Source organism: Trichomycterus rosablanca, chromosome 5 (genome assembly GCF_030014385.1).
Source record: "Trichomycterus rosablanca isolate fTriRos1 chromosome 5, fTriRos1.hap1, whole genome shotgun sequence".
Lineage (NCBI taxonomy): Eukaryota > Metazoa > Chordata > Actinopteri > Siluriformes > Trichomycteridae > Trichomycterus > Trichomycterus rosablanca.
The window spans coordinates 14,542,034-14,569,640 of record NC_085992.1 but is presented as its reverse complement, the minus strand read 5'-3'; the positions used below and the strand labels follow the sequence as shown (position 1 = coordinate 14,569,640).

Here is a 27,607-nt window from a genome sequence, read left to right as displayed (position 1 = left end):
TTTAAATTTATCATTTCAGTGGTCAGCAGTTTATTATCCTGTACCAGGTTTGAGTCTCAGCTGTACAACCAGCTTGGTCAGATACACTGATGACTGTGTCTGAGACAGGGAAGGTCTGAATGAATCTGCAAGTGGTGGAAGAATACTTCAGTGTAGCATGTTCCTCAGTCTGTGTTCTGCCACTGGCACCAACTTATTCTGACACGTGTGAAGTTGCCAGTTGTGGATTCTTACACAGAGAGCTGCATCACTTCCAGAGGTTCACATTACATCCTATGTGTTCTTATAATACTTGTGTTGGTGCTTTGACCAGAAAACAGGAGGCACTGTTGCAGCAGCAATGATACAAACCCTATTTGGCCTTCCCTCCTTCAGACACTGCTTATTGTGTCTGAGAAGGGGAAGGTCTGAATGGTGTACGATCTAATTGCACCAGCAAGTGGTGGAAGAATACTTCAGTCTAGCGTTGTTCCTCAGTCTGTGTTCAGATTCTGTGTAGAAATCTGCCACTGGCACCCACCCCTTCTGACACATGTGAAGTTGCCAGCTGTGGATTCTTACACAGAGAGCTGCATCCCTTTCCAGAGGTTCACATTACATCCTACGTGTCCCTATAATACTTGTGTTGGTGCTTTGACCAGAAAACAGGAGGCACTGTTGCAGAAGCAATGGGGACAAACCCTATCCGACCCTCCCTCCCTCAAACACGGCTAACTCTGTGTATTGTGGCCCAACTGAAAAGCTTGAACTCTTCGCCTTGTTGGGTAATATTTAGCCTTGTTTCATATATAGATAAATCAATCAAATATAGGAATTTGATTAGAGTTCAAACATTTGCACAAGCCTGTATAGCCAAGGAAGGATATTGGGTACAAGGTCAACATTTTGGCACAAACATCCTCTCATTAAATCTTGCTTGCATGGGCTTAAGCTAAAAGGTAAAGGTACGGTCATATTCTTTCCTACTAATTGTGGACATGAAAGAAATGAAGGGACTTACTGTACAGGAAATTATGTTACAAGATAGATTATGGATCACACTGACCTCAGTGGTCTTCACTTCACTGCCTGGGAATGAGTGCCTAAGCTTAGATAGCCTTGATTTATTGTTTGACAGAGAATGAGGTTATTGTACACTCTTGCCTCACAGCAAGAAGGTCGTGGGTTCGATTCCTAGGTGGAGCGTTCTGGGGCATGGGAGTTTGCTTGTTCTCTCTATGTCTGTGTGAGTTTCCTCCAGGTGCTTCAATTTCCTCAGGTTCATTTATGATACTAAATAGGTGTGTGTGAGTATGTGTGGATGCCCTGTGATGGACTAGCGACCTGTCCAGGGTGTTTCCAGCCTTTCGCCCAGTAAATCAGACCCACCACAACCCTGAGTAGGATAAAGCTGTGGAAAGACAGACAACGAATTAATAAATGAATAGTTATTGTACACCATATTGACACCCGATCATGGGCCCATTGGAAATCCCATTCCAAAAAATGGGCATTTATATTAATGTAGCAATAACAGTCTCTACTCTTTCGCAAATGCTTTCTTCAAGATTTTGAAGAGTGCCCTTAGAAGAAGGCTTGACCTGCAATTCATCAAATTTGTCAGATATTGTCTTTAGGGTCATAGCCATCCTGCAGTAGCTAAGCAAACACAAAGTTGTAAGCATATAATTAATGCTGTATATTCAGTTTAATACACCTGTTAGTCATGAGTGTGGCTGCAACTTGAACTGAATCATCTGAATAGGTGTCCACATATTTTTTATTAAAAAATGGGTACGAGTTCAGTCTGATACAGACATGAATTAAGCGCTGCATTTTTAAAATGGGTGTTATTATTTTGTGCTAATGTGGTGTTGAAGGTTTTATTTCTTTAGCACTAGATTATTTTAGGACAAGTGTAGCTAAATAGTGTACTGCTTTATCAAAAGCAGGCTAATGTTTGTTTAAATAAATAAATCATTTATTTACCTTTTTTTAAGCACTGCCTTATTCTGGTCGGGGTCGTTCTGGTTTCCCCGGAATCACACCTTGGACAAGTGGCCAATTAATTTAGTCTGCAGACATAGCCTATAGTGTCTGTATATACACGTTGAAGCAGCTGATATCAACCGCTAGAGATTTGAACCTTGGATCCCAGCAGTAGTGGGACAGCGTATTATACTGCAGTCCGAGCAGTCCTAAAAAATAATACTATACTGTATATAAAAAGTGCACTCAGAAGATGCATACAGTGTTTGAGAGTCCACCATTTTTTTTTTACCAGTATAAAAAGTTACTTACCGCTTGAGTACATGGTTGATTTTATACTTGAGTACAAATTATGTGGGATAATTAAATGCATTATTTCACTTTCTCATGAGTTACTTTAATATTTACTTGTCATTTCTTTGTAAGGTACGACTTAATAAACAGCATGCCATGGTCTTAACCTTTGTGTGGAGTTCATAGTTTTGTTACTCAGCCAATGTTTGCAGGTCTGGTGGACCCACCGCATTATTGTGTTTTTAAATCAATACAGCCATAACTTATTTAACATAAAAAAAATATCATATGTTTACTTTAAGATGTTTACAAGCAATAAATACAGCATATTTGGTGAACATTTACTATTTACCCATGTTGGATCATATTTATAATTAAACAGTGCCATTCGTTTGTTGTGATAAAATATAGAAAAGGAAAAATCACTATCAAAATATGGCTGTAAAAATGTGTTTACTTTGAACAAAACGAAATGAAACAACCTTAAGAAATTTAAAACATCTATAAGTGTAAGAAACACCAGCCTGAACAGATACAGATACAGTATCTGTATCAGTCTACACATTAGTCCCACTGAACAGTCTATTCATGCTATAGCCTATATAACACGAGAGTCGGCTTTACTGTGTGTGTGTGTGTGTGTGTGTGTGTGTGTGTGTGTTGCATACATTCATTGGATGCATGTATGATGTGTCTGTCTGTCTCTCTGTATGTCTGTCTGTCTGTTTTTTTCTCTCTGTCTGTTTCTCTCTGTCTGTTTTCATCTATTTGTCGGTCTTTCCATGTTTGTCTGTTTCTCTCTGTCTGTCTGTCTTTCTCTCTGTGTCTGTGTGTTTCTCTCTGTCTGTCTTTCTGTCTGTCTGCCTCTCTCTCTGTCTGGCACTCTGTCTCTCTCTCCCACATGTTGTAGTAGGACAGAGTAAAGGAACACACTTTTATACCTGTGGGTCCACTGAACACCACATGTGTAATATAAGTGTGTGTGTGTGTGAGTGTGTTATTGTATAGGTTCTTCACACAAAATGAGCCAAAGGCAGAAAGTCCCACAGACCCGAACACCACACAAGGGTAAAATGTATTTATTTCCACACATAAAAAACATCATTCATGGTTTGATGTTGGAATTATGGTTGACAGGTAAACATAATGTTGGAGTTCCGGCCGCCCCAAACCTCCTTGTTATAAAAGTTGGGACAATTTGTAAAATGTAATAAAAAAGAATCTGTTATATAGTCTCTGACATCAGGTTTAGTCTCAATATCAATCGAACCAGTATTATTGACATCTGGTTTGCATGGCTGGATTACTGACCGGGCCAGTGGGGCCAGTGCCCAGGGGCCCTTGAGGTCAGGGGGCCCCGGGGGGCCCTTGGCCCAAAACATTTTGCGATGCCTATCAACATTTATGATACAATATATTTTTATTTCCGAGGGCCCTCCATTTTAAGGATCCTCTGACTATTAGGGACTTTGACCCCAGGGCCTCTTGGGGCCCCTAGCCATGCTTTTGGGCCCTAGCCATGCTTTTGGGGGCCCTAGCCATGCTTTTGGGCCCTAGCCATGCTTTTGGGGCCCTTATGAAAATGGATGAGGCGTTGTGGCACTGCTCTGACTTCGACTTCTGGCTATTAGGGGTCCTAGGAAAGAGGGGGGCATATTTTTCGAGGGCCCTGGTTATGAGAGCCCCTACCAGGGGGCCCTAGAGAAGAGCAGGGCATACCATTAGAGGGCCCTTGATCACGAGGGCCCCTGCTATGGGGCCCTTGACTTCCATAGAAGTCGTTTACCATGGCTCCTTGACTTTCTAGGGACCTACAAATTGCCAGGCAAGCTACCATATTTCATAACAGACGTTTTGTTGCAAATATGCGATTCAGGCCCTTACTTAATGTTTCTGAATTTGTATTGTTTCAAAATTATTATGTTCAATTTCTCTTAAGCGCAGAGACACAAATTCATTTAGCAATTTCAAGCAGTTTGAATGCATACACACACTTAACTGAGCTATTTGATGTTCTTTTCATGCCTGACAATATGTCCAACAGTGAGCTCACTTTAAAGGCTAACTCACTCGCTGCAGCATATCCTTCAGATCTGGACATGAGCCTGGCAGATGAATTGATACAATACAAATCATTCATAACAGAAAAAGAAAAATGTCCTAGTAAAATGCTCAAAACCATGATAAATTTGAATTTACAGTCAACCTTTCCAAATGTCTACATAGCACTTAGACTTTTTTTTGACTGTGCCTATCACAAATTGTGAAGGGGAGCGTTCATTCTCCAAACTGGCTCGTATTAAGAATGAACTCAGGATTAGGATGCGCCAAAACCGCCTGAACTCACTGTCACTTCTGGCCATTGAATCAGATTTGGTCAGACAGCTTAATTTTGATGAATTAGTGGATGACTTTGCAAGAAAGAAGAGTAGAAAGAAACTTATATAAAATAGATTCTTGTGTTAGGGTTAGTTATTGACAGGTTGTTTAATGTACTAATTTATTTATGTGGGGGGGGGGGGGCAGACTATCCTTAATCCGTCCTTGCTGATTTGTAACAGGTTCACGGTTCTCATTTTTAGTTTGGAGTTCTGTTTTGTTGAGATGAATTTTGTCGCCCTCTAATGTTCATCAGTTGTGTGTGTAGTTTTACATTAACACCTATGCAACACTCTGCTGCCATCTAGTGACCTAAGATAGAAACTATCAGCCTTGCCAAGTGGCCTATCTGTACCTAAATACCTGTAGTAAACTGAATACCTGTACCAGTGCATAAAAGCACCTGTATTGTAGAGCACATTACACATGATGGGAGAACATTAAGGACTTTATATGATTTGAGATGAATGTATTTAAAGAAATAAAGCTTAATACTGTATCAGCAACTAAACTTAAATGTAAGAAATGTAAAACACAAGTTTGTACAAATTTTGTCATAAACTAGCCTAGCAGTTTTTCTTACTCATGCTACCTTCGAGTGCTCCTCAAAAGTTTCCACTTTATGATTCCGAAATCATATCGCACAGTCGATCGCACAGTGCACGCTGGTAGATCACGCCTCAATCAAACAGGTCAGTGTGATTAACATGAAATGTGACCACTGTTTCTTTACTTTGTGGTTTGTCAACATAGCTACGCCCAGCCGCCCCAAAGCAGTGTGAATCTAGAAAGTTTTCCTTCATCAGTAGCCAGTTTGCACCAATTTTGCATTTTCCTTTTGTAACCTGCACTATTTGTGAAGATGAGTGCGCAACCAAGCACAAAGAAACCAAAAACAGTTTGTTTCAGGCAAAGACGACTGTTTCATTTAAACGTGGAAGAAGCTGAAGGAGAAATTTAGGGTCTAAATTTGACATTCATATGAAGTCAAGGGCCTCTGTCTGACAATTTTGGAACTTGCTGGCTGAGGATCAATTCACTTGTGTGAATCAGCCTTTTCCCACAAGAAAATAATTAAGTCTAAATATCGGTCCACCCTTATTGATGAACACAGTTGGCATCGACAGCTACTGTCCAGACTAGATAAACCTGGCTGACACCATTCAGTGCAAATCATCAGAATAAGATTAGTGTGATTTTTCATTTGCTTGTCCTGTAATGCTGAATATCAATATAGGCAACTGAAGCACTAAAGCTACAAAGCTTTTTTTTAAAAATGATGAGGCCAACCTGAAAAAGTAGATCACGATGACTTGTCAACTGAAATAGTATTTCTCGAACAAACAGACTGAGGAACAGCTTTTTTTCCAGAGCTGTAGCCTCCATTACACCTGCACCCCCCAACCCCACACAGACACACACCCATAGCTACTGAGACAGCAAACCAAACTGTCTTGAACCCTGCCCTCCCCAAGGTGTATTTAAAGCACAGATCATTTTAAATTCTGTACATAAATATACTATTGTGCAATGATATTAATAATTATAATAATTATTATCTGTCAGCATGTATACACTCATTTCTCATATTTCCTGTAATTGTAGGTTATTTTGTGCTGTACCGAGTTTATATATACTGTATAAACTGGGCGGGGGTCCTTCACGACATGAACTCAACCACTCACCTCACTGCCCCCCATTGGCTGCACTTGCCAGGTCGTTATTATTATATTACAATATTTTTAAAAGTAAAATTAAAATAACTAAAACTGTGCATTAAAAATACCAGAGCCAGGAATTTAGGCTTGAAGTGTAACTTCTGAGTGAGTACTTTTAATTCATTCTGATCAGCTATCAGCATATGCAATTTGTTGAGGGGGCCTAAAATTTTTTTTTTTTTTTTTTTTTTTTTTTTTTTTTTTTTTTTTTGCACTGGGGCCCATGAGCTCCTAGTTACGCCACTGGTGTTGCATCTAGAAATGGTTCATATTATGAGCGCCTGTTTCCAGTGGCAGGGTTACGAACAGGAAAACATCCTCACTTTTGTCAAATGATGATGTGACTTCATCTTGAATAACTGAAAGGGGGTGGCACGGTGGCTAAGTGGGTAGCACTGTCGCCTCACAGCAAGAAGGTCCTGGGTTCGATCCCCAGGTGGGGCGGTCTGGGTCCTTTCTGTGTGGAGTTCGCATGTTTTCCCCATGTCTGTGTGGGTTTACTCCGGGAGCTCCGGTTTCCTCCCACAGTCCAAAGACATGCAAGTGAGGTGAATTGGAGACACTAAATTGTCCATGACTGTGTTTGATATAACCTTGTGAACTAATGAAACTTGTGTGAAGATAAACTACCGTTTCCTGTCATGAATGTAACCGAAAGTGTAAAACATGACGTTAAAATCCTACAGAATAACTGAAAGATGGGTAGCTGTTAACAGCTCTATATAGGAACTGGCTGGCTTTCTAAAAATAATTTAGATTTAATAAATGTATCATAATTTTATGAATGTTTTTATTGGTAAACATGTTATTGCAATAAAAATGTGCATAACTGTTCAAATTGTGCTTTGTTATTAGTTAGCGATTAATTGTGATTAATTTGGTTCTTTATTCGTGATTAATCTTGATTAAAAATTTAAATCAGGTGACAGCCCTAATATATATATATATATTGTACTTTTTTACTAATATATTTTAATATTTTTATCCTTTGTTTATTTTATTATTGCTGCTGATCTCACTGAGAGCTACCAAAGTCTTGTTGTATAACTACAATGACAATAAAGTCTGTCTCTCTATCTCTATACAAAAGTGTGGGCACCCCTGGTCATAAGTATAACTTGATATTTGAGTTTAGTGTGTTTTATTAATTTTTTTATTTTTTATTAATTTGTTTTTTTTATACACTTAATCAGCAACAATCCACAAGCACTTGCGATTTGCCATTTTGATTGAATGTACTGAGGAATTTTTGTGCAGGAATTTGTAGTAATATTTATACCAATAATGCATCACACACTCATAAACAAACTCTTTCAGATTTATTCCAACAGCAAGAGGATTTAAGGAGCCTTGCTGGACGTTTTTGCATTGATCCAGTCTAGGAAGTGTGTGACCTGAGTGTATACTCCGGGTTTATTCTTTTCTCCACAGCTGTCTCCCCAGCTAACAATGCCATAGACGTAATGGGCCTGGTCCCTCACGCAAGTTAAGGGCCCTCCAGAGTCGCCCTATAACAAAGAGATTTCTTTTACTTCTCATTCACTTGTTTTTTATTATAATTTTTTTGTTTAAACCTAAACAGCACAGAATCGATTCCTCACCTGACATGAGTCGACTCCTCCCTCAAGGTGACCAGCGCAGAACATGGTGTTGTCTATTAATTTTCCATAGACTTTATCACTGGAGCAAACATTGTGAGAAATCAGCAACACGTCAGCGTCCAGCAACTGATTTGAACCATGCTGTGCTGGAAAGCAGAGAAGCGTTTATAGTAAGCTTAAACACAGTTCATAACAAAATCAGGAATACTGCTTGGGCTGGACAGGATTCTATATATGAACAAAAAGAATAATGTATGCAGTGAAGCCAATTCGGCTAGCAAGGTTTGGTTCAGAGCATGGGAACTGCCAACTGCTTTTTGATAGCCAGGCCAACACACACCTAGTAGCCCATCACTGATTAGCACGTTGTAAACACGTGAAAATAATAGGTTTGCTTAGACATTAAACTACGTAATCTAGGATACAAGTGTGTAATTACTGTATTAATGGGTTCAGAACTGTATACAGTGTATACAGAACGGTATACAGTGTCTAATTTAATAGCACTCACAAAATAATACTCTTTGTCATCTAATGAAATTCAGTTTTAAGTTACAAATATTCCACTTACACTGTGGAGTGGCTCCCCATCCAGAGATGCTACACTCGGTCCCATCAGGAAAAGTTTCACGTGGTAGGCAGGCCGTCTTTACAAACTGGCTTTCCTCTGCACACTTCCCATTTTTGGCTTTGAGTCTGAGCAGAGCTGCAGAAAAGATTCATTATTCATTTAGAAGAAAACACACACACACACACACACACACACACAAACTGCCATGGCATACATGTGGCATGTCACAAGTGTATGAATTTTATTTGATTTTTTTTAATGCATTTTCTCCCTGCTGACCCGCCCCCCGCCCCGATTGAGAAAAGCGACACGTGAGCAGTAGTCGACTACATCTTTTCACCTGCACTCCCAATTTGTATATTCTCAATTTCCCTGTGCACTCTGGTGACCTCTTCAGGTCACATGACACCCACACTGACCAAAGAGAGCCAAGGCTAGCATAGTCACCTTTCCCACAGATGTAAAGCTGCTAGCTGCAGATTCAAACAAACAGCCTCAGCATGTACAACAACAATGCTTTGCTCTTTGTATTCTTCCACCACTCAAACAGACAGTAGGAGCTACTGTTACGGTTGCAAGGAGGCTATACCCCATTCAGCCTTTCCTCCCTCAGACACAGCTAAATGTGTGCCTGGTTAGATTAGTGGCACTGCAGAGATTCAAACCCTAGAACTATAACTTGGTGATGATGGGTGTGTATTAAAATGTCCACTATTAGAGAACAGTCACTGTTCCAAAGGTGTCAAATCATCACAAGGATTCACTCCTGATTCACTTACAAATGATTCCTCATTATGATTCCTTAGCAGGCTCTAATTAATCTCCTGTTCTGGCTTTATCAGAGAAAGTGGATAATAAAATAATGACAGTGATTTATGATTTATGTATATATACAGTATATGTATATGAATTTTATTTATATATATATATGTATATATGAGTGGATCAGACACAGCAGCGCTGCTGGAGTTTTTAAATACCGTGTCCACTTACTGTCCACTCTATTAGACACTCCTACCTAGTTGGTCTACCTTAAAGATATAAAGTTAGAGACGACCGCTCATCTTTTGCTGCTGTTTGAGGTGGTCACAGGACACTGCCCACTGGACGCTGTTGGCTGGATATTTTTGGTTGGTGGACTATTTTCAGTCCAGCAGTAACAGTAAGGTGTTTAAAAACTCAATCAGCGCTGCTGTTTCTTATCCACTCATACCAGCACAACACACACTAACACACCACCACCATGTCAGTGTCACTGCAGTGCTGAGAATGATCCACCACTAAATAATACCTGCTCTGTGGGGATCCTGACCATTGAAGAACAGTCAGTAATTGTAGACTACAAAGTGCTTCTATATGGTAAGTTGTGCTGATAAAATGAACATTGAGTCGAGAAGCAAGGAGGTCGTTTATATATATATACAGTGTATAACAAAAGTGAGTACACCCCTCACATTTCTGCAAATATTTCATTATATCTTTTCATGGGACAACACTATAGACATGAAACTTGGATATAAGTTAGAGTAGTCAGTGTACAGCTTGTATAGCAGTGTAGATTTACTGTCTTCTGAAAATAACTCAACACACAGCCATTAATGTCTAAATAGCTGGCAACATAAGTGAGTACACCCCACAGTGAACATGTACAAATTGTGCCCAAATGTGTCGTTGTCCCTCCCTGGTGTCATGTGTCAATGTCCCAGGTGTAAATGGGGAGCAGGGCTGTTAAATTTGGTGTTTTGGGTACAATTCTCTCATACTGGCCACTGGATATTCAACATGGCACCTCATGGCAAAGAACTCTCTGAGGATGTGAGAAATAGAATTGTTGCTCTCCACAAAGATGGCCTGGGCTATAAGAAGATTGCTAACACCCTGAAACTGAGCTACAGCATGGTGGCCAAGGTCATACAGCGGTTTTCCAGGACAGGTTCCACTCGGAACAGGCTTCGCCAGGGTCGACCAAAGAAGTTGAGTCCACGTGTTCGGCGTCATATCCAGAGGTTGGCTTTAAAAAATAGACACATGAGTGCTGCCAGCATTGCTGCAGAGGTTGAAGACGTGGGAGGTCAGCCTGTCAGTGCTCAGACCATACACCGCACACTGCATCAACTCGGTCTGCATGGTCGTCATCCCAGAAGGAAGCTGACGCACAAGAAAGCCCACAAACAGTTTGCTGAAGACAAGCAGTCCAAGAACATGGATTACTGGAATGCCCTGTGGTCTGACGAGACCAAGATAAACTTGTTTGGCTCAGATGGTGTCCAGCATGTGTGGCGGCGCCCTGGTGAGAAGTACCAAGACAACTGTATCTTGCCTACAGTCAAGCATGGTGGTGGTAGCATCATGGTCTTGGGCTGCATGAGTGTTGCTGGCATTGGGGAGCTGAAGTTCATTGAGGGAAACATGAATTCCAACATGTACTGTGACATTCTGAAACAGAGTATGATCCCCTCCCTTCGAAAACTGGGCCTCATGGCAGTTTTCCAACAGGATAGCGACCCCAAACACAACCTCCAAGATGACAACTGCCTTGCTGAGGAAGCTGAAGGTAAAGGTGATGGACTAAACCCAATTGAGCACCTGTGGCGCATCCTCAAGTGGAAGGTGGAGGAGTTCAAGGTGTCTAACATCCACCAGCTCCGTGATGTCATCATGGAGGAGTGGAAGAGGATTCCAGTAGCAACCTGTGCAGCTCTGGTGAATTCCATGCCCAGGAGGGTTAAGGCAGTGCTGGATAATAATGGTGGTCACACAAAATATTGACACTTTGGGCACAATTTGGACATGTTCACTGTGGGGTGTACTTACTTATGTTGCCAGCTATTTAGACATTAATGGCTGTGTGTTGAGTTATTTTCAGAAGACAGTAAATCTACACTGCTATACAAGCTGTACACTGACTACTCTAACTTATATCCAAGTTTCATGTCTATAGTGTTGTCCCATGAAAAGATATAATGAAATATTTGCAGAAATGTGAGGGGTGTACTCACTTTTGTGATACACTGTATATATACTGTCAACTACTGTCTTTGTCAGTCCATTATAAACAGTACAACAGTACTCACCGATATCATTGTAGACTGAATCTCTTGTTTCTTTGTATTGTTCATGGAGGATGGGCTCCACAACCTCCAGCACCTGCTCAGATTCCTCATACTTCAATAAATCAGTTCCTCCCAGAACCACTTGATAATCTTTTGTCTTATCACTGTGAAAACACAACGTTTAAGTGTTTAATTGAATCGTTTTATTTTGGTCATTGTTGTTGTGGGTCTGGTTTGCCTGGAATCAGTGGGGGCAGGGCTAAAACACACCCCAGACAGGACGCCAATCCATCTTCAAGACTAGTTTATCCTCTCCTCAGACATAGCCAATCATTTCTGCCAGCCACACCTTCCTTAGTCAGGGCTGATCATGTCTGTTGAACCCCTGGCTTGTCTGGTGCTACTGCCAAGACTTAGACTGCCAAGACTTTTATCCTGGGCAACCGTAAGGGTTTGAGTGAGTTTGACAAGGGCCAAATTGTCATGGCTAGACGACTGGGTCAGAGCATCTCCAAAACTGCAGCTCTTGTGGGGTGTTCCCAGGCTGCAGTGGTCAGTATCTATCAAAAGTGGTCCAAGGAAGGAACAGTGGTAAACCGGCGACAGAGTCATGGGCGGCCAAGGCTCATTGATGCACGTGGGGAGCGAAGGCTGGCCCGTGTGGTCCGATCCAACAGACGAGCTACTGTAGCTCAAATTGCTGAAGAAGTTAATGCTGGTTCTGATAGAAAGGTGTCAGAATACACAGTGCATCACAGTTTGTTGTGTATGGGGCTGCAAAAGGGGGACCAACACAATATTAGGAAGGTGGTCATAATATTCTGCCTGATCTGTATATATTCACACTCTATATTTAACAGTACTTGAACACTCGACAATTAGTTTTTTTTACATAGATTTTTGTAATTTGAAATTGCTTCTATTGGCAGCTATTTCTGCTTGTTTAGTTAAAACAGCATTTGTAAGGTCAAGTACTGATGCTGAATAAGAAGGAGTGGCTCGCAATCGACAGGAATGAAGCCCAACTTCTGTTGAGATTGCAAGGAGGCACGATTACAGAATCATTGGATCTACGCTGACCTCAGGCCGCACCTCACTTACTGCTTTTTTTGATTGGAACTTTGTAGTCACAGGCATCTGGAGTAGCTTTCTATATTGTCAAAACCAGATTTCATTTCTGCGCTATTCCTATCCTTTCCACTTTCTCCCTTGTGGGCTGCTTTTGCAGAATATTTCGTGTCTTCATGGGATAATTTGTCACTCTGTCTGTTATTCTGGCCAGCTTTTTGTGCATGGCTTTGTAGCCAGACTATCATTCTTATTTGGTTAAGTATCTTGCAAATTGGGGTTATTTTATTCTATTTATTCATGCATTTTTTCCTATTTTCTCCCGATTTAGTGTAGCCAATTAGTCTTCCACTGCTGGGAATTTGCTTGCTCCATGCCCCCTGCGACCCGTGCACCGTTCCTCGACCCTTTCTTCTTGGTGGATCCTCCACTTCCCCCACTTAATTAGTCCAGTCTTCATGACCAATTTTTGTCTGTGCCCACTAGATGGCACCCAGCCGATTGGTAGCAGAGCTGAGATTAGAACCAGGGTGTTCAGAATCTCAGCGCTGGTGTGCTAGCAGAACATCCTGCTGCACCACCTAGGCGCCAGCAAGTTGGGTTCATTTTTAATTCTTGCAGGTGCCTCAGTGACAAGGCACAACTCAGCCCAATACAATTATATAAGTGTAGTAAATAACAAAAACACAAATGGTTGAATATTGAATATCTTTCTTTCACTGTTTTTCAGCATTAAAATTCTACAAAGTGGAGACATTATCATCTAAAAACGTCTGATGCTCCTCACCGTATACTCCAGGACAAAACCACCTCATCTCCTGTTAACTGGTCTACAGAAGGAATCAATAGTTGGGGAATTATTAATGTGAGGTCGAGCTTATAAACATACCCTTTGAACCTCTATCAGCAGTCACTGTATACACTCACATGTTTGGATTCTCGATTGCATCGGGGGCATACACACATGTCCCCTGTGAACCTCACTACCAGGCGACCAATGTCCAGCTACAGTACACTGTTTACTGAATTCTGTTTGCTTTTGTATGGGTGCAGAAAGAGGTCAGATGACTTTTAGTTACTTATTCTGGTTATATATGGCTTCATTTCTGGGCTTCAGCTTTTATTAGTTGGAAGATGGTACAAATCTTATGGAGGTTACAAACCAACCCTGAAGATTCAATTTTCATTAGTCAATAAGCCATGTTGGATTTAATATCTGAATGTCTGAGGTGAAAGATAACAGCTAATGTTGCCAGGGCTGGCAGGGCTGTGTAGCCTTCTGGGAACCCTAAACAAGACTGGACCTATTTTATTAACAAGCATAATAAGCTTCGGGCTTCATAGCTGCTATTATTTGAGTCAATCATCGTATACACCGATCAGCCATACCATTAAAACCACCTCCTTCTTTCCACACTCAGTGTTCCTTTTATCAGCTCCACTTACCATATAGAATCAATTTGTAGTTCTACAATTATTGACTGATGTCCATCTGTTTCTCTACATACTTGTTTAGCCTGCTTTCACCCTGTTCTTCAATGGTCAGGGCCTACAGGACCACCACAGAGCAGGTATTATTTAGGTGGTGGATGATTCTCAGCACTGCAGTGACAATGACATGGTGGTGGTGTGTTAGTGTGTGTTGTGCTGGTATGAGTGTATCAGACACAGCAGCGCTGCTGGAGTTTTTAAATACCGTGTCCACTCACTGTCCACTCTATTAGACACTCCTATCTAGTTGGTCCACCTCGCTCATCTACTGCTGCTGTTTGAGTTGGTCATCATCTAGACCACAGGGCACTGTTGGCTGGATGTTTTCGGTTGGTGGACTGTTCTCAGTCCAGCAGTGACAGTGAAGTGTTTAAAAACTCCAGCAGCATTGCTGTGTCTGATACACTCATACCAGCACAGCACACCACCACTAACACACCACCACCATGTCAGTGTCACTGCAGTGCTGATAATGATCCACCACCTAAATAATATCTGCTCTGTAGTGGTCCTGGGAGAGTCCTGACCATTGAAGAACAGCATGAAAGGGGACTAACAAAGCATTCAGAGAAACATATGGACTACAGTCAGTAATTGTGGAACTACAAAGTGCTTCTATATAAAAATGTCCAGATTGTTTCCCGTTCAAGTTAGCTGCATTAACAACCAAACAAATCTAAATTAACCAATTCAATCTGAGAAAAGAAGCCACAAACCCAAATCAATTTGGGTTAAGCAATGTTGTGTAGAACTGATTGTTTGCTAACCCAGTGCAACATCATTAAGTATAGCTTGGTGTAGACTATACTCACATGCAATGTCCTGCAGTCAACACCCAGCATGACTTAATCAGAATGCCTCCACAGATATGTTTGAAGCTCAGGCCCGTGCCAGTGGGTCGAACCTGCACGGAAGCCTGCCAGGGCTGGGCACCAGGAAGCGTCTTCAGACCTCCATAGATACGGTGCATCACTTTCGTCGGTTGGGGTTTGCCACAGGTCGCAAACTGACTATCCATTGTTACAACTGCTGGGGCATGGCTTCCAGGTTTTGGTGGTGCTGGGACATGGCTTGCTGGTGTGGGGATTAGTGGGACATGGCTTGCTGGTGTGGGGATTAGTGGGACATGACTTTCTGGTGTGGGGCTTACTGGGACATGACTTTCTGGTGTGGGGCTTACTGGGACATGACTTTCTGGTGTGGGGCTTGCTGGGACATTACTTTCTGGTGTGAGGTCTGCTGGGACATGACTTTCTGGTGTGAGGCTTGCTGGGACATGGCTTGCTGGTGTGGGGCATGGCTTGAGGGCTTCTGGTACATGACTTCCTGAAGTTGGTCTTGTTACTAGCAAGAAAGAAAAACATTCAGTGGATGTCTGTGTGCATTTAAATCACGGATTTGTTAAATACTAGATGCTAGAAGCTTACTGGTCGGAATGGATAGATATAGTTACCATTGGTGGTGGCACATTTTTTCACATCACAGTAATCCCATCTTAGTTTCTTTCCTGATTTTGTGAAGCACCATGGCTTCTTTTCACCATCTGGATTTCTGTAATTAAGCCAACAAAATTAAGTTTAGATCAAAGGAAATACCTGTTCACCCATTCTCCTGTTCAGGATTCTGGAACCTACCTCTGAAACACTGGAGGCAGGGCAGAAACGCTACCCGAGTCCAATCATTTAATCATTTACAACCAGCGGCAACTTAAAATAGCCAGTTTACCTAGCACCAAGCATTTTATGTCAAGAAATAATGAAGTCTTGTTTTACAACCCCAAATCATAAAAAGTTGGGACAGTATGGAAAAAGCAAATAAAATAAAAATGCAGTCTTCCTTACATGTACTTTGACTTTATTTGATTGCAGACAGTTTAAATGCAGGATATTTCATGTTTTGTCTGCTCAACTTTATTTAGTTTGTTAATATACCTCAATTCCTGCATTTCAGGCCTGCAACACGTTCCAATTTAGGGCTAGTAATGAGGTGAAAAAACTAAATGATGCGATTCCAAACAGGTGATGTCAACAGGTGATTGTAATCATGGTTTGGTACAAAAGCAGCATCCAGGAAAGGCTGAGACTATGATGAGCAAAGATGATCAGAGGATCTCCAGTTTGTCAACAAATGTGTGAGAAAATGATTGAAGTAAACCTCAAAGAAAGATTGAAAGGGATTTGCATATTTCTTCCTCTACAGTGCATAATATCATTAAACTATTCAAGGAATCGGGAGTAATTTCAGTACATAAAGGCCAATTGCGCAAGCTTAAGCTGAACACTCGTGATCTTCAAACCCTCAGACAGCACTGCATCAAGAACCACCACTTAACAATAGCTGATATAACCACATGGGTGAGGGATTACTTTAGCAAACCTTTGTCAAGCACTACAATACAGAGTTACATGCACAAATGCCACTTAAAACTTTACTGTGCAAAAAAGCCTAATGTTAACCATGTCCAGAAGTGGCGTCGACTTCTCTGGGCTCTGAGGCATCTAGGATGGACCATCACACAGTGGAAACGTGTATTGTGGTCAGCCGTGTGCTCCGGACCAAAGACAATAAGGACCATCCAGACTGTTATCAGCAACAAGTCCAAAAGCCAGGGTCTGTCATGGTACAGGGCGGTGTCAGTGCCCTTGGCAAAGGTCATTAACACTTCTGTGATGGCTGCATTAATGCATAAAAGTACATTGAGATCTTAGGGCAACATATGCTGCCTTCAAGACGTCATCTTTTCCAGGGGCGTCCATGTATTATTCAACAAGACAATGCAAAACCACATGCTGCACACATTACAAAGGCATGGCTGTGGAAGAAGAGGGTACGCCTGCAGTCCTGTACGCCTGCAGTACGCCTGCATTCCTGACCTGTCTCCAATAGAGAATGTGTGGAGAATTTTAAAACGAAAAATGCGACAGTTACAACCCCGCTAAGTCTTTACAATGTGATAGTCTTTTGTGTTTATGTATACATTAAATTTAGGTGGCTTCTAAAGGCTCTACCTAGGTTGTGAATTAGCTAGGCTGACAGCTGTCTGCATTTATTAGTGAGCAGACAAATTAAAGATATGACATCAACCAGAGCTAGGGCTGCATCGAAAACAACATGGTGAGACGTCAGCAGTTCTCGACTCATTTCATCACTTACATGGCATCAGTACTTAATGTCCTCATTATGCTGCCAACCTGTATGAAATATTTTATATCCCTGACATCTAATTCAACTAAGAAGAACTAACCAAACTATGAGAATGAGCACCTGGGATGTGACAAAACTGGGATCACCAGTCAGTCAGGTATGGAATAAAAGACATCAGCATCTTACAATATGAAAACTGCAGAAGATTTCCTATAACAAATTGCATCTTCGATGTAAAAAATTGACAAAAATGTTTGTTTATAAAAGTATTAATGTCTGATTGGACAAGGTCCCAGTCTGTTTAAATCCTGTAAGTATTGACTGTATGCATAAACTCCATACCTACAGAAGTTGTGACGACCGAGGCCATGAGCGTCCTCATAAGTAGTGAAGGGATTTATTCCCTGACCCAGAATGAAGTGTGAATTCCAGAACAGACAGTCATCTCCATCATCTGTTTCTGAAACCTTTCCTCGGTAGGACTCTCCGTTTCCTTCATAGCAATCATCGGGACCTGAGGAGCAAAACAAGTTGCATTACATCCGTGTACTTAAGAACTTGGCTGATTGTTTACATAATGTCTTTCTTTTCATCATTCATTTATTTTATTAACTGTGGGCTCACTGTCCTTTTTATCAGCTCCACTGACCATATAGAAGCACTTTGTAGTTCTACAATTACTGGCTGTAGTCCATCTGTTTCTCTACATGCTTTGTTAGCCCACTTTCATGCTGCTCTTCAATGGTCAGGACTCTCCCAGGACCACTACATAGCAGGTATTATTTAGGTGGTGGATGATTCTCAGCACTGCAGTGACACTGACATGCTGGTGGTGTGTTAGTGTGTGTTGTGCTGGTATGAGTGGATCAGAAACAGCAGCGCTGCTGGAGTTTTTAAATACTGCGTCCACTCACTGTCCACTCTATTACACACTCCTACCTAGTTGGTCCACCTTGTAGATGTGAAGTCAGAGACGATCGCTCATCTATTGCTGCTGTTGGAGTTGGTCATCATCTAGACCTTCATCAGTGGTCACAGGACGCTGCCTACATTTTTGGTTTCTCAGTCCAGCAGTGACAGTGAGGTGTTTAAAAACTCCAGCAGCGCTGCTGTGTCTGATCCACTCATACCAGCACCATGTCAGTGTCACTGCAGTGCTGAGAATGATCCACCACCTAAATAATACCTGCTCTGTGGTTGTCCTGGGAGAGTCCTGACCATTGAAGAACAGCATAAAAGGGGGGTAACAAAGCATGCAGAGAAACAGATGGACTACAGTCAGTAATTGTAGAACAACGAAGTGCTTCTATATGATAAGTGGAGCTTATAAAATGGACAGTGAGTGTAGAAACAAGGAGGTGGTTTTAATGTTATGGTTGATCGGTGTAGGTCCTCATAAACCCTGTTGCTATACATCCACGCTACCTTCTGCACCACTCTGCCCCCCAGGTTCAAATTAAGAATGTAAATTAAATCATATGTACAGATATTAGCGTAGGAAAGATAAATCGAATGCATGCTTACCAACATGACAGAATTTGCCAGTGAAACCTGCTTTGCAGACACAGTCAAAGTCTTGTCCATCTTTTACACAAGTCCCTCCATTCAGACATATATTGGCTTCACATGGAGCAACTGGAGTAAGAACAATATAACCAATCAGAATCAATCAAACAAAATCAGACATCTTAAACATTCGGTAAAAGATTTATATTCTTTGCAAGAAAGAAGCCCAAGCATTGTGAAGCAGGGGGTCCTTCCTTACAATTCACCCCTTAAGCCCATGGTGATTTTTCAGCAGCTTTTGATTGATAAAAAAAGCCATTTTTGGTGGATCTGGCATTCCATCTAACCATCCTGATGAGATTTTTCTTAGTATAAGGTTATTTTTTGCTTTTTCAACCTTAGCAGAGAAACCACTGTTCCATGTACTTTTTCCACAAAGACGTGACAGATAAAGTCAACCATAACCACCAATGAGGAATTAGGAGGCCATGATACAAAGCTGATTGACAGTGGAGAACCTTATACACCATCATATTAACCGTCTCCCATGTATATTTATAGCCCAGTACATAAATTTTTTCCCCCTTTTTCTCCCACTTTAGCGCATCCAATTTCTACCCGTCAATCATCCTCTCACTAATGCTGGTCCCTGCTCCTGACTGGGTAGGACGAGGCTGCTTCACGCCCCCTCCGACACGTGCACAGCAATCAAACATCTTATCACCTACACTTGACGAGTGCAGTGCAGTACAGTACAGCGCTGTGCACTGAGGGCCACACCCTCTACCGCACTCCTTCCCCATCTCCGTGCAGTCGCCACCAACCAGCCAGCAAAGGTCGTAATCGCACTAGTCTGAGAAAGAGTTCCCAACCGGCTTAGTCCCGCCCCTTTTCTGAACAACAGGTCAATCGTTGTTCATGTAGCCACTCAGCCTCAGCCGGCAAGTCAGAGCCGAGATTTGATATGATGTATTCGAGATCTCAGCTCTGGTGAACAGCGTGTGTTTTACCGCTGCACCACCTGAGCGGCTCGTACATACATTTTAAGATCATTACAATTTTAAGACGGGCAGGATGTACAAGTTCCTTACAAGTGTATGTACATTTCTGACTTGAGTGGCACAGGAGTGTAATACGTGAGTCCCTTGGCTTAAGATACACAATTAGCCAAGTCTGAAGGAGTGCACAGGGTAATTAAGTACAGTATATCCAAATAAGAGCAAATCAAAACTATGTTGATGCGACAGTGGTTTACTGAGCCCATATGGCTAAAATTGTCACAGTAGCAGGACGGTTTCTCATGCAGTCTGAGGTCTCAAATGTCACACACATTCAAGAGTGGTTTTGGCCCCTACACAGACTAATTATTTTTCCAGATTCTATGAATCTTTTCTCAATATTATGCATGGAAGATGGGAAAACAGCAGTTGTTATGAACCAGTAGATTAGCCAGTAGAGTGGCACAGGAGTGTAATACGTGAGTACCTTGGCAAGGAGCTTAAGAGACACGTGTGATGTAGGAAGGAGTGCACAGGTTAATTAAGTATATCCAAATGGAAGCAAAGCAAAAAACCTAACTATAGAAATAATACACTTATTTTTGGTGGAAACGGTGAGGGTGGGAGGAGAAGTAATGGGTCTGAGAGACTGAGGGAGAGCTTATAGTCCGGATGTAGCGCCATCTGATTTCCACCTTTTTGGACCGCTCAAAGAAGCTTTAAGGGAAGAAGATTTTCATGTGATGATGATGTGAAAGAAGCAGTGCATTAAAAAGTTGGTACGACACTGGGAAAAATGCATCGGAAGGTGGCTACAGTGGTACCTTGACACTCAACGTCAATAGGTTCGGAACTGGCATTGAGTTTAAAATGTGTTGAGTTTCAAGGTATTTTTTCCCATAGGGATGTATGGGAAACCGGTTAATGCGTTCCATGGTCCCGTGGACTTGCATATATTTTAGGCTAATGTAAAATAATGGGGTTTTGACACTTATACACTGAAAATAACAGAAATATAATATATAAAAACACTGAAATAAAAAGCTGATTCTTACAATTTCTTAGAACCTCGAGCTGTAACACAAGTTTAAAAGTGAAACAGGAGGAAAATCCAGCTAAACCCGGATACATGTGGAGCTTGAATGAGAGTGAATTTAGGGGTTATTTTACACAAATGCAGATTCGTCTTATATGTGCACTTTGATGACGTTTCACCTCACTGCTCAAGCCAAGCGCTGAACAATGTGACTGTTCAGTGTTAATTTAAAGTTAAGTAAATAATTGAAAAAACAAAACAAAAACAAACTGAACATGTTGAGTTTAAGGGAAACGTTGAGTTTAAGGCTACAAATTTCTCGACGGAGGGCATTGAATTTCAAAGATTTTGAGTTAAGGGGACGTTGAGTTACAAGGTACCACTGTATGTAGAAAAGTGATTAAAAAGTTTTCCACACTTTCAAAAGAATTTCAAAAACAAATTACAAGAACCCTCGTAATATACTTGGAGACGTCAGCAGCTGGGCTAGCTCTCCCATTATCTGGTTTTGTGTTTTGATTATTGTCTTTGCACTGCTATGTTAACCTATTTTTAAATCATTGCACTAGAGAAGTAGCATGACAGAGTTTTGTTGTACTGTACAACTCTGTGTTAGTGTAATAACTATCAAAATTAATTGAATTTAATAGGCAAAGAAATGTGGGCACACATTCACACATCAGAGATTCTTTACAGGATGCAGGTTGGCAACCCGGTCCCCCAACCCCTGCTTGTGGGTGCTGCATGAAACTTACTTAGTTTGCAGTGGGGAGGTTTGAAGGGCGCTGTACACTTGCACTCGTAGTGAGGAGGAGTCGAAGTTAGAACGCACTGACCATATCCACATGTGTTCCGCTTGCAGACCGGTGTAACTAAAATTAAGATTATAGAACAGTTCATTGCGTAAATACTGTAAAACCTTTGTTTTGTTTTATTTTCTGTTTGAAAGACATTTAAGTAAGTTGGTTTCTTACCTTTCTCACATCTACGACCTTTGTAGGGTTTGGGACATCTACACTTGAACTTCCCATGCTTCTCCTCACATAATCCCTTATTGAGGCATGGGTTTGGTTTACAGTTTCCTGAATTTGCATTTAAATTAAATAATTCAAAAAATTAAACAAGATGTCTTTTTTACTCGTAAACTAACACGTTAATAATGTTTAATAAATTTTTTTTTTCTCTCTTACTCTGATTTACCCCCCCAAATTTCTCTCCTAATCTGGTCGTATCCAATAACCCTAATTGTGTTACGCTTTACCTTTACCAATACAACCCTCCACTGACACACGCCCCCTCCGACACGTGAGCAGTACCGACTGCCTCTATTCTGATGGAGTGGACAGTGAGTGGACACAGTATTTAAAACCTCCAGCAGCGCTGCTGTGTCTGATCCACTCATACCAGCACAACACACACTAACACACCACCACCATGTTTGTGTCACTGCAGTGCTGAGAATGATCCACCACCCAAATAATACCTACTCTGTGGTGGTCCTGGGAGAGTCCTGACCATTAAAGAACAGCATGAAAGGGGGCTAACAAAGCATGCAGAGAAACAGATGGACCACAGTCAGTAATTGTAGAAGTACAAAGTGCTTCTATATGGTAAGTGTAGCTGATAAAATGGACAATGTGTGCAGAAACAAGGAGGTGTTTTTAATGTTATGGCTGATCGGTGTATCTTATGATGATGATGATAGATTAATGGAATTTGTACCTCACTATTTTACCCCACTAAAAGTCATAAATGGCCTTTTGAATGTTAACAAATCTCTTTATTTTTTATTACTTATTTATTATTTATATTTAAATGCATATAATTTAAAACATACTGTCATGAGAAATCACTGAATAGTACCTTTGACATCTTGAAGCTCAAACAGCCATTCTCCTCTTTCCTCATCTTCATCATCATGGCTGTCATCTTGGTCATCATAGTCCTTCAGCAATTCTGTTTAATCAACGATGTATAAAATTAAATCTTGCAAGAATTAGAACTATGATTGTGGTTAACCAGGGTGCGAATAATGTGTAGATTCCCACCGTTACAGGTTTCCACCAGTTGATCATTGCTCTCGTTGTGGTCCAGTAAGGTCCTAGGACCTTAAAATTGCTATTTTTATCTTTATCTCATAACTGGCTAATTTAATCTACAGTATCCCCAATTTTACAGGACTGAAGTAAATCAAGACTGTTTAACTTGACCTGGATGACCCAATAAACTGGTAATCTGGTCAATTATGTAACCAAGAGAGCAATTACTTCTCAGAAGCATATTATAACGTTTGTCCTGTTAAGTATCTTGTTCTGTTCAATAATTCAATGATAATCCAAGACACAACAAACCCATCTTGAGGCACATCTATCTTAAGGCAATATAAAAGCATTTACAAACATTTGTTCAATGGAAAAGCCCCACCACTCTATATATACTGTATATATATATACCGTAACAAACTACACATTACAGTACACTTAAAAAGTTACTTACCCTCAACTCTTTTGTGATGTTTTCCAGCTTTATGGCCATGCTTTTCTTCTGGCTTCTCCTTTGTGTCCTTTTTGCCATGCCCATTATGTTTCTCGTGTTTTCCTAACTGTTTTTATAAGAACAAGAACTTTAGTAAGAGCGATTAAATACCCATAAAGCAATGATTCTCAAACTTTTTTGACCAACCAAATGATTTAAACCAAAACTCCTAAGCACCACTGTCATTGATGGATCAGTTCTTACCTTTGCTGGTATGATAAAGGTACAGAGAAAGAGGAGCAGCAGCAGCAGTTTGAGCTTCATGGTGACAGCTGGACTGAGTGCCAAAATCACAAAGCAATGCTCTGTAGTCCACTTGCTTAGTAAGCGTAAGGTCAGTGGCCTCTGTGGGTTTGAGGACATGAACAGCATATACAGTATAAAGATAAAATCAATCATACCAGCCTTTCTAAATCCTGACAGCCTTTGTCACGTTTCCTGTTGACCCATCTGAGATGAGCTTGGGCTCAGAGGACTAAGCTGCATTTTTGCATTAAATTAGTAAATAACTTATTTTTAGAGTTTAAGATTGCATATCTTGATGAAAAAGTGAGCTGTTTTGAATGACAATTTCCTGATGTATTCCCCAAGCCCATCTGACAATATTTATCACAGTAGGATGATAATTCCGTGTAATTTTGTTTGAAGAGCTCTAACATTTCTCTAAATCTTTAATAATATTATGTACAGTAGATGGTAAAAGAGAAGTGCAGTGTTTTTATTGTATTTTACAAAATTCTCACATTTTCTTGGAAATGGGATTTGGATTTAAGCTTAAAACATTCTTAATTTTTGCCTGTGAATTTTAATTTAGGTAAGTTACTGCATCCATGAGGAAAATACTTTTTTTGTGATTTCAATGTTTAATGGTAATAGAACCCAAAGTCAAAAGTGTATTTTAAGAAGTTAGGTTATAAGTTGCTGTAGCAGCTGTAGCCTAGTGGTTAAAGTACTGGACCAGCAATCCAAAGGTTGCCAGTTCAAACCTCAGGTTGCCACTGGTTGCCACTGTTGGGCCCTTGAGCAAGGCCCTTAACCCTCAATTGCTTAGATTGAATACAGTCACAAGTGTAAGTCACTTTGGATAAAAGTGTCTGCTAAATGGCTAAAATATAAAAAAATGTAATGGATAAGTAATTAGATAGATAGATACTTATTGATTCCAAGTACAGTCGACCCTTGAGTTCCGAACGGTTTACCATACAAACATTTCGAGTTATGAACAATCTTTTTCAACTTAATGTACAAGCAAATTTCGGATTACGAACAGAAATTCGTGAAACACCTCAAAGAAGGTGCAGAGGAATTTGTTATAATGAATTTAAACAATATTCAAGTTACTCAAAAGAAATACATTTTCTATTTATTTCTCCAAAACACGCCGAAGGATTTTTAAACCATCAAACCAAACTAAATAATCTATAAAATATTATTGTAAACAAAATATTTTCTGAAAAAATTGATTAAAAGAAAGGCGTAAAAGAATGGAACTAAAAAAAAAATACAAATCCCATTATGCATCGCGAAAGTGTTGACCCATTTTCCTCTGGCAGATAGCTTTCAGAAGTTTGTGTTGTTTGTACTCTTTGTATATTATGTATTTTCTGTTAAAAATATATGATATGAAAATATATGATTTTGTGTTATATCGATTTAATATATCCTATGTGTTGTGATAGCAAGAGAAAGAGTGTGTCAGCCACAATGTGGATGAATTAAACGAGGAAGATGACCCAACAACAGGATTATCTAGGATACGATATCTATTTGGTCATCAGGAGTCAGAATCGATCAATAAAAACAGAATTTATTTATGGATTTATGTTAAATCAGGATCTAAAGCGTATTAACTAGCGTATTAAAGGTTATTAACTACAGCAACTTTGTCACTATTTCATCTTTTGTGCAATTACAAGCATGGTGAAAACATTTACAAAACACTACAAATGAGGTTGTGGGGATGTTCAGGAAACATTTTCATAACTGTAAAAAAACATTCTGAGAACATTAAGAAAACTTGGAAGAATAACGTTGAAGGAACGTTCTAATAAAACATTCATACAACCAAAATGGAACGTTAAGGGAACGTTCAGAGGACATCATTTTGAATGTTTTTTAGAACATTCCAAGACAACGTTCCCAGAATGTTAAGTTATGGTTGCAAATGAGGTTTAGGTAACGTTCTGTGAACGTTTTCATAACTTTAAAAAACCGTTCTGAGAACGTCAAGAAAACTGGACAAAATAGAGGGAACATTCCAATGCAACGTTCCCACAACCAAAATGGAACGTTTGGGGAACGTTCTCAGAACGTAATTTTGTTAGCTGGAAACGTTCTGAAAGTGTGTAATATATACGTTTGCTTTAGAATTCATTTGTAGTACATTTAGTTATTGTTTTAAAATGTTCAGAAGGTGCAAAAATAAAACTTTGTTGCATTGGCCGGGAATCGAACCCGGGCCTCCCGCGTGGCAGGCGAGAATTCTACCACTGAACCACCAATGCTTGACGTTGAAGGCGGCTAACATTCCATACATAGTACACAGAAAACAAAGCAAAATGTAAAGCATAATGTAACTGTTCTATAAGGTACGTGAACTTACTACCTGCAGTTTATTAAAAGCGGTGTACAAAGAATCGATTCTTTCGTAACCACTGTATGGATTTGGGGGAATCGGCTCTATTCATGTGTCATTCACTCTCTGGAATTCGATTACTGATACCATTCGAACCAAGCCGAGCTAAGCGAACTTATGCAAATACAGGAAACTGTGCAAGGTAATATGATGAATAAAGTATATTAGAAAGATAGCATGATACTATAGTAAACTTATGGCATGAGCGCTACAACAAAACGTTATTTTTTATGACCACTAGATGATGGTGTTGTATTTCGTTTGACATCGAATTAAACTCGTGTATACCAGGTGGTTCACGGGTAGGCCTATACCCAGCTAACAAATTACGTTCTGAGAACGTTCCCCAAACGTTCCATTTTGGCTGTGGGAACGTTGCATTGGAATGTTCCCTCAACGTTATTTTGTCCAGTTTTCCTGATGTTCTCAGAACGTTTCTTTTAAAGTTATGAAAACGTTCATAGAACGTTACCTGAACCTCATTTGCAACCATAGTTTAACGTTCTGGGAACGTTGTCTTGGAATGTTGTAAGAACATTTAAAATAAGGTCCTCCAAACGTTCCCTTAACATTCCTTTTTGGTTGTATGAATGTTTTATTAGTTCCTTCAACGTTATTTTGTCAGTTTTTTGTCAGTTCTCAAGACATTTAATACAAGTTAAAGAACATACCCAAAAACATTTTTAAATGTTACTTTAACATACTTTTCACATAACTACAGATAATGTTAATCCAAGACAATGTTAATCCCTCTGTTTTTGTGATATATTGGATGAAGGAGATTGCAGGCAGAGAGAGAATCTGTTTAACTATGCACATTTATTTGCAAAATACACATACACACACATTCATGCTTCCAACCCGTTACATGTGCATTCATTTAGTAATTCTACCATCATTATCTTATATAGTCATTAAAGCAATAAGCCACGAGAGACCGTGCGTTACTGCGATTTTAAAATCATAGCAGTAACGCACAGTCTCTCGTGGCTTATTGCTTTTATAAAACGGCGATCAACATAAAATATAATAACATTTATTTATTTACAAAAACACTTACAAAAAGCATTCTTCCGCGACCCCAGGTAGTTTGTTAACAGTGTTGCTAGGCAACATGAGGGCAAACATAACATTAACTTTTTCTTTTCAGTGGCGTATTAATATGGAATGATCTGTTGATGCATGAGTTGTAGTATGTAATGTGGGTTACACTTGATAAAATACAACTTGTTTTGGAACAATTTAATACATATTTTAAAAGCTATTGAAGTTATTAATATGCTGAATAATTTTATTGCTATTGAAGTAATGAATAAAAATCCGTTTTTTATTATGTAATAAAAGGTACAAGTGTCAGTATAAGAGTTGTAGTATGTAATGTGGGTTACACTTAATAAAATACAACTTGTTTTGGAACAATTTGATAAAGCAATAAGCCACGAGAGGCCGTGCGTTACTGTGATTTTAGCACGGGGAATGAAGTTTTTGGAACGACGCGAAGCGGAATGCCTAAAACTTCTTTCCCGTGCTAAAATCATAGCAGTAACGCACGGTCTCGAGTGGCTTATTGCTTTTATAAAACGGCGGTCAACATAAAATACAATAAATAC

The 27,607-nt window shown here is 40.1% G+C and overlaps 1 protein-coding gene and 1 non-coding gene across 2 annotated transcripts; both read right to left on the bottom strand.

Annotated features, from left to right (window-relative positions):
* Window positions 1–7,659: 7,659 nt before the first annotated feature.
* LOC134314929 (hyaluronan-binding protein 2-like) lies at window positions 7,660–23,667 on the bottom strand. Its single transcript, XM_062995756.1, has 13 exons — window positions 23,567–23,667; window positions 23,324–23,429; window positions 22,691–22,783; window positions 21,802–21,909; window positions 21,583–21,699; window positions 18,812–18,922; window positions 17,630–17,801; window positions 15,597–15,694; window positions 14,956–15,487; window positions 11,606–11,748; window positions 8,532–8,666; window positions 7,961–8,106; window positions 7,660–7,867 (listed from the first exon to the last, which is right to left on the bottom strand). Exons 1-13 carry the CDS (start codon window positions 23,624–23,626, stop codon window positions 7,700–7,702), a joined length of 1,989 nt encoding a protein of 662 aa, XP_062851826.1. The 5' UTR covers window positions 23,627–23,667; the 3' UTR covers window positions 7,660–7,699.
* Window positions 23,668–25,795: 2,128 nt separating this feature from the next.
* trnag-gcc (transfer RNA glycine (anticodon GCC)) lies at window positions 25,796–25,866 on the bottom strand. The gene has a single exon. It is a non-coding gene; the product is annotated as a tRNA-Gly (tRNA).
* Window positions 25,867–27,607: the final 1,741 nt, after the last annotated feature.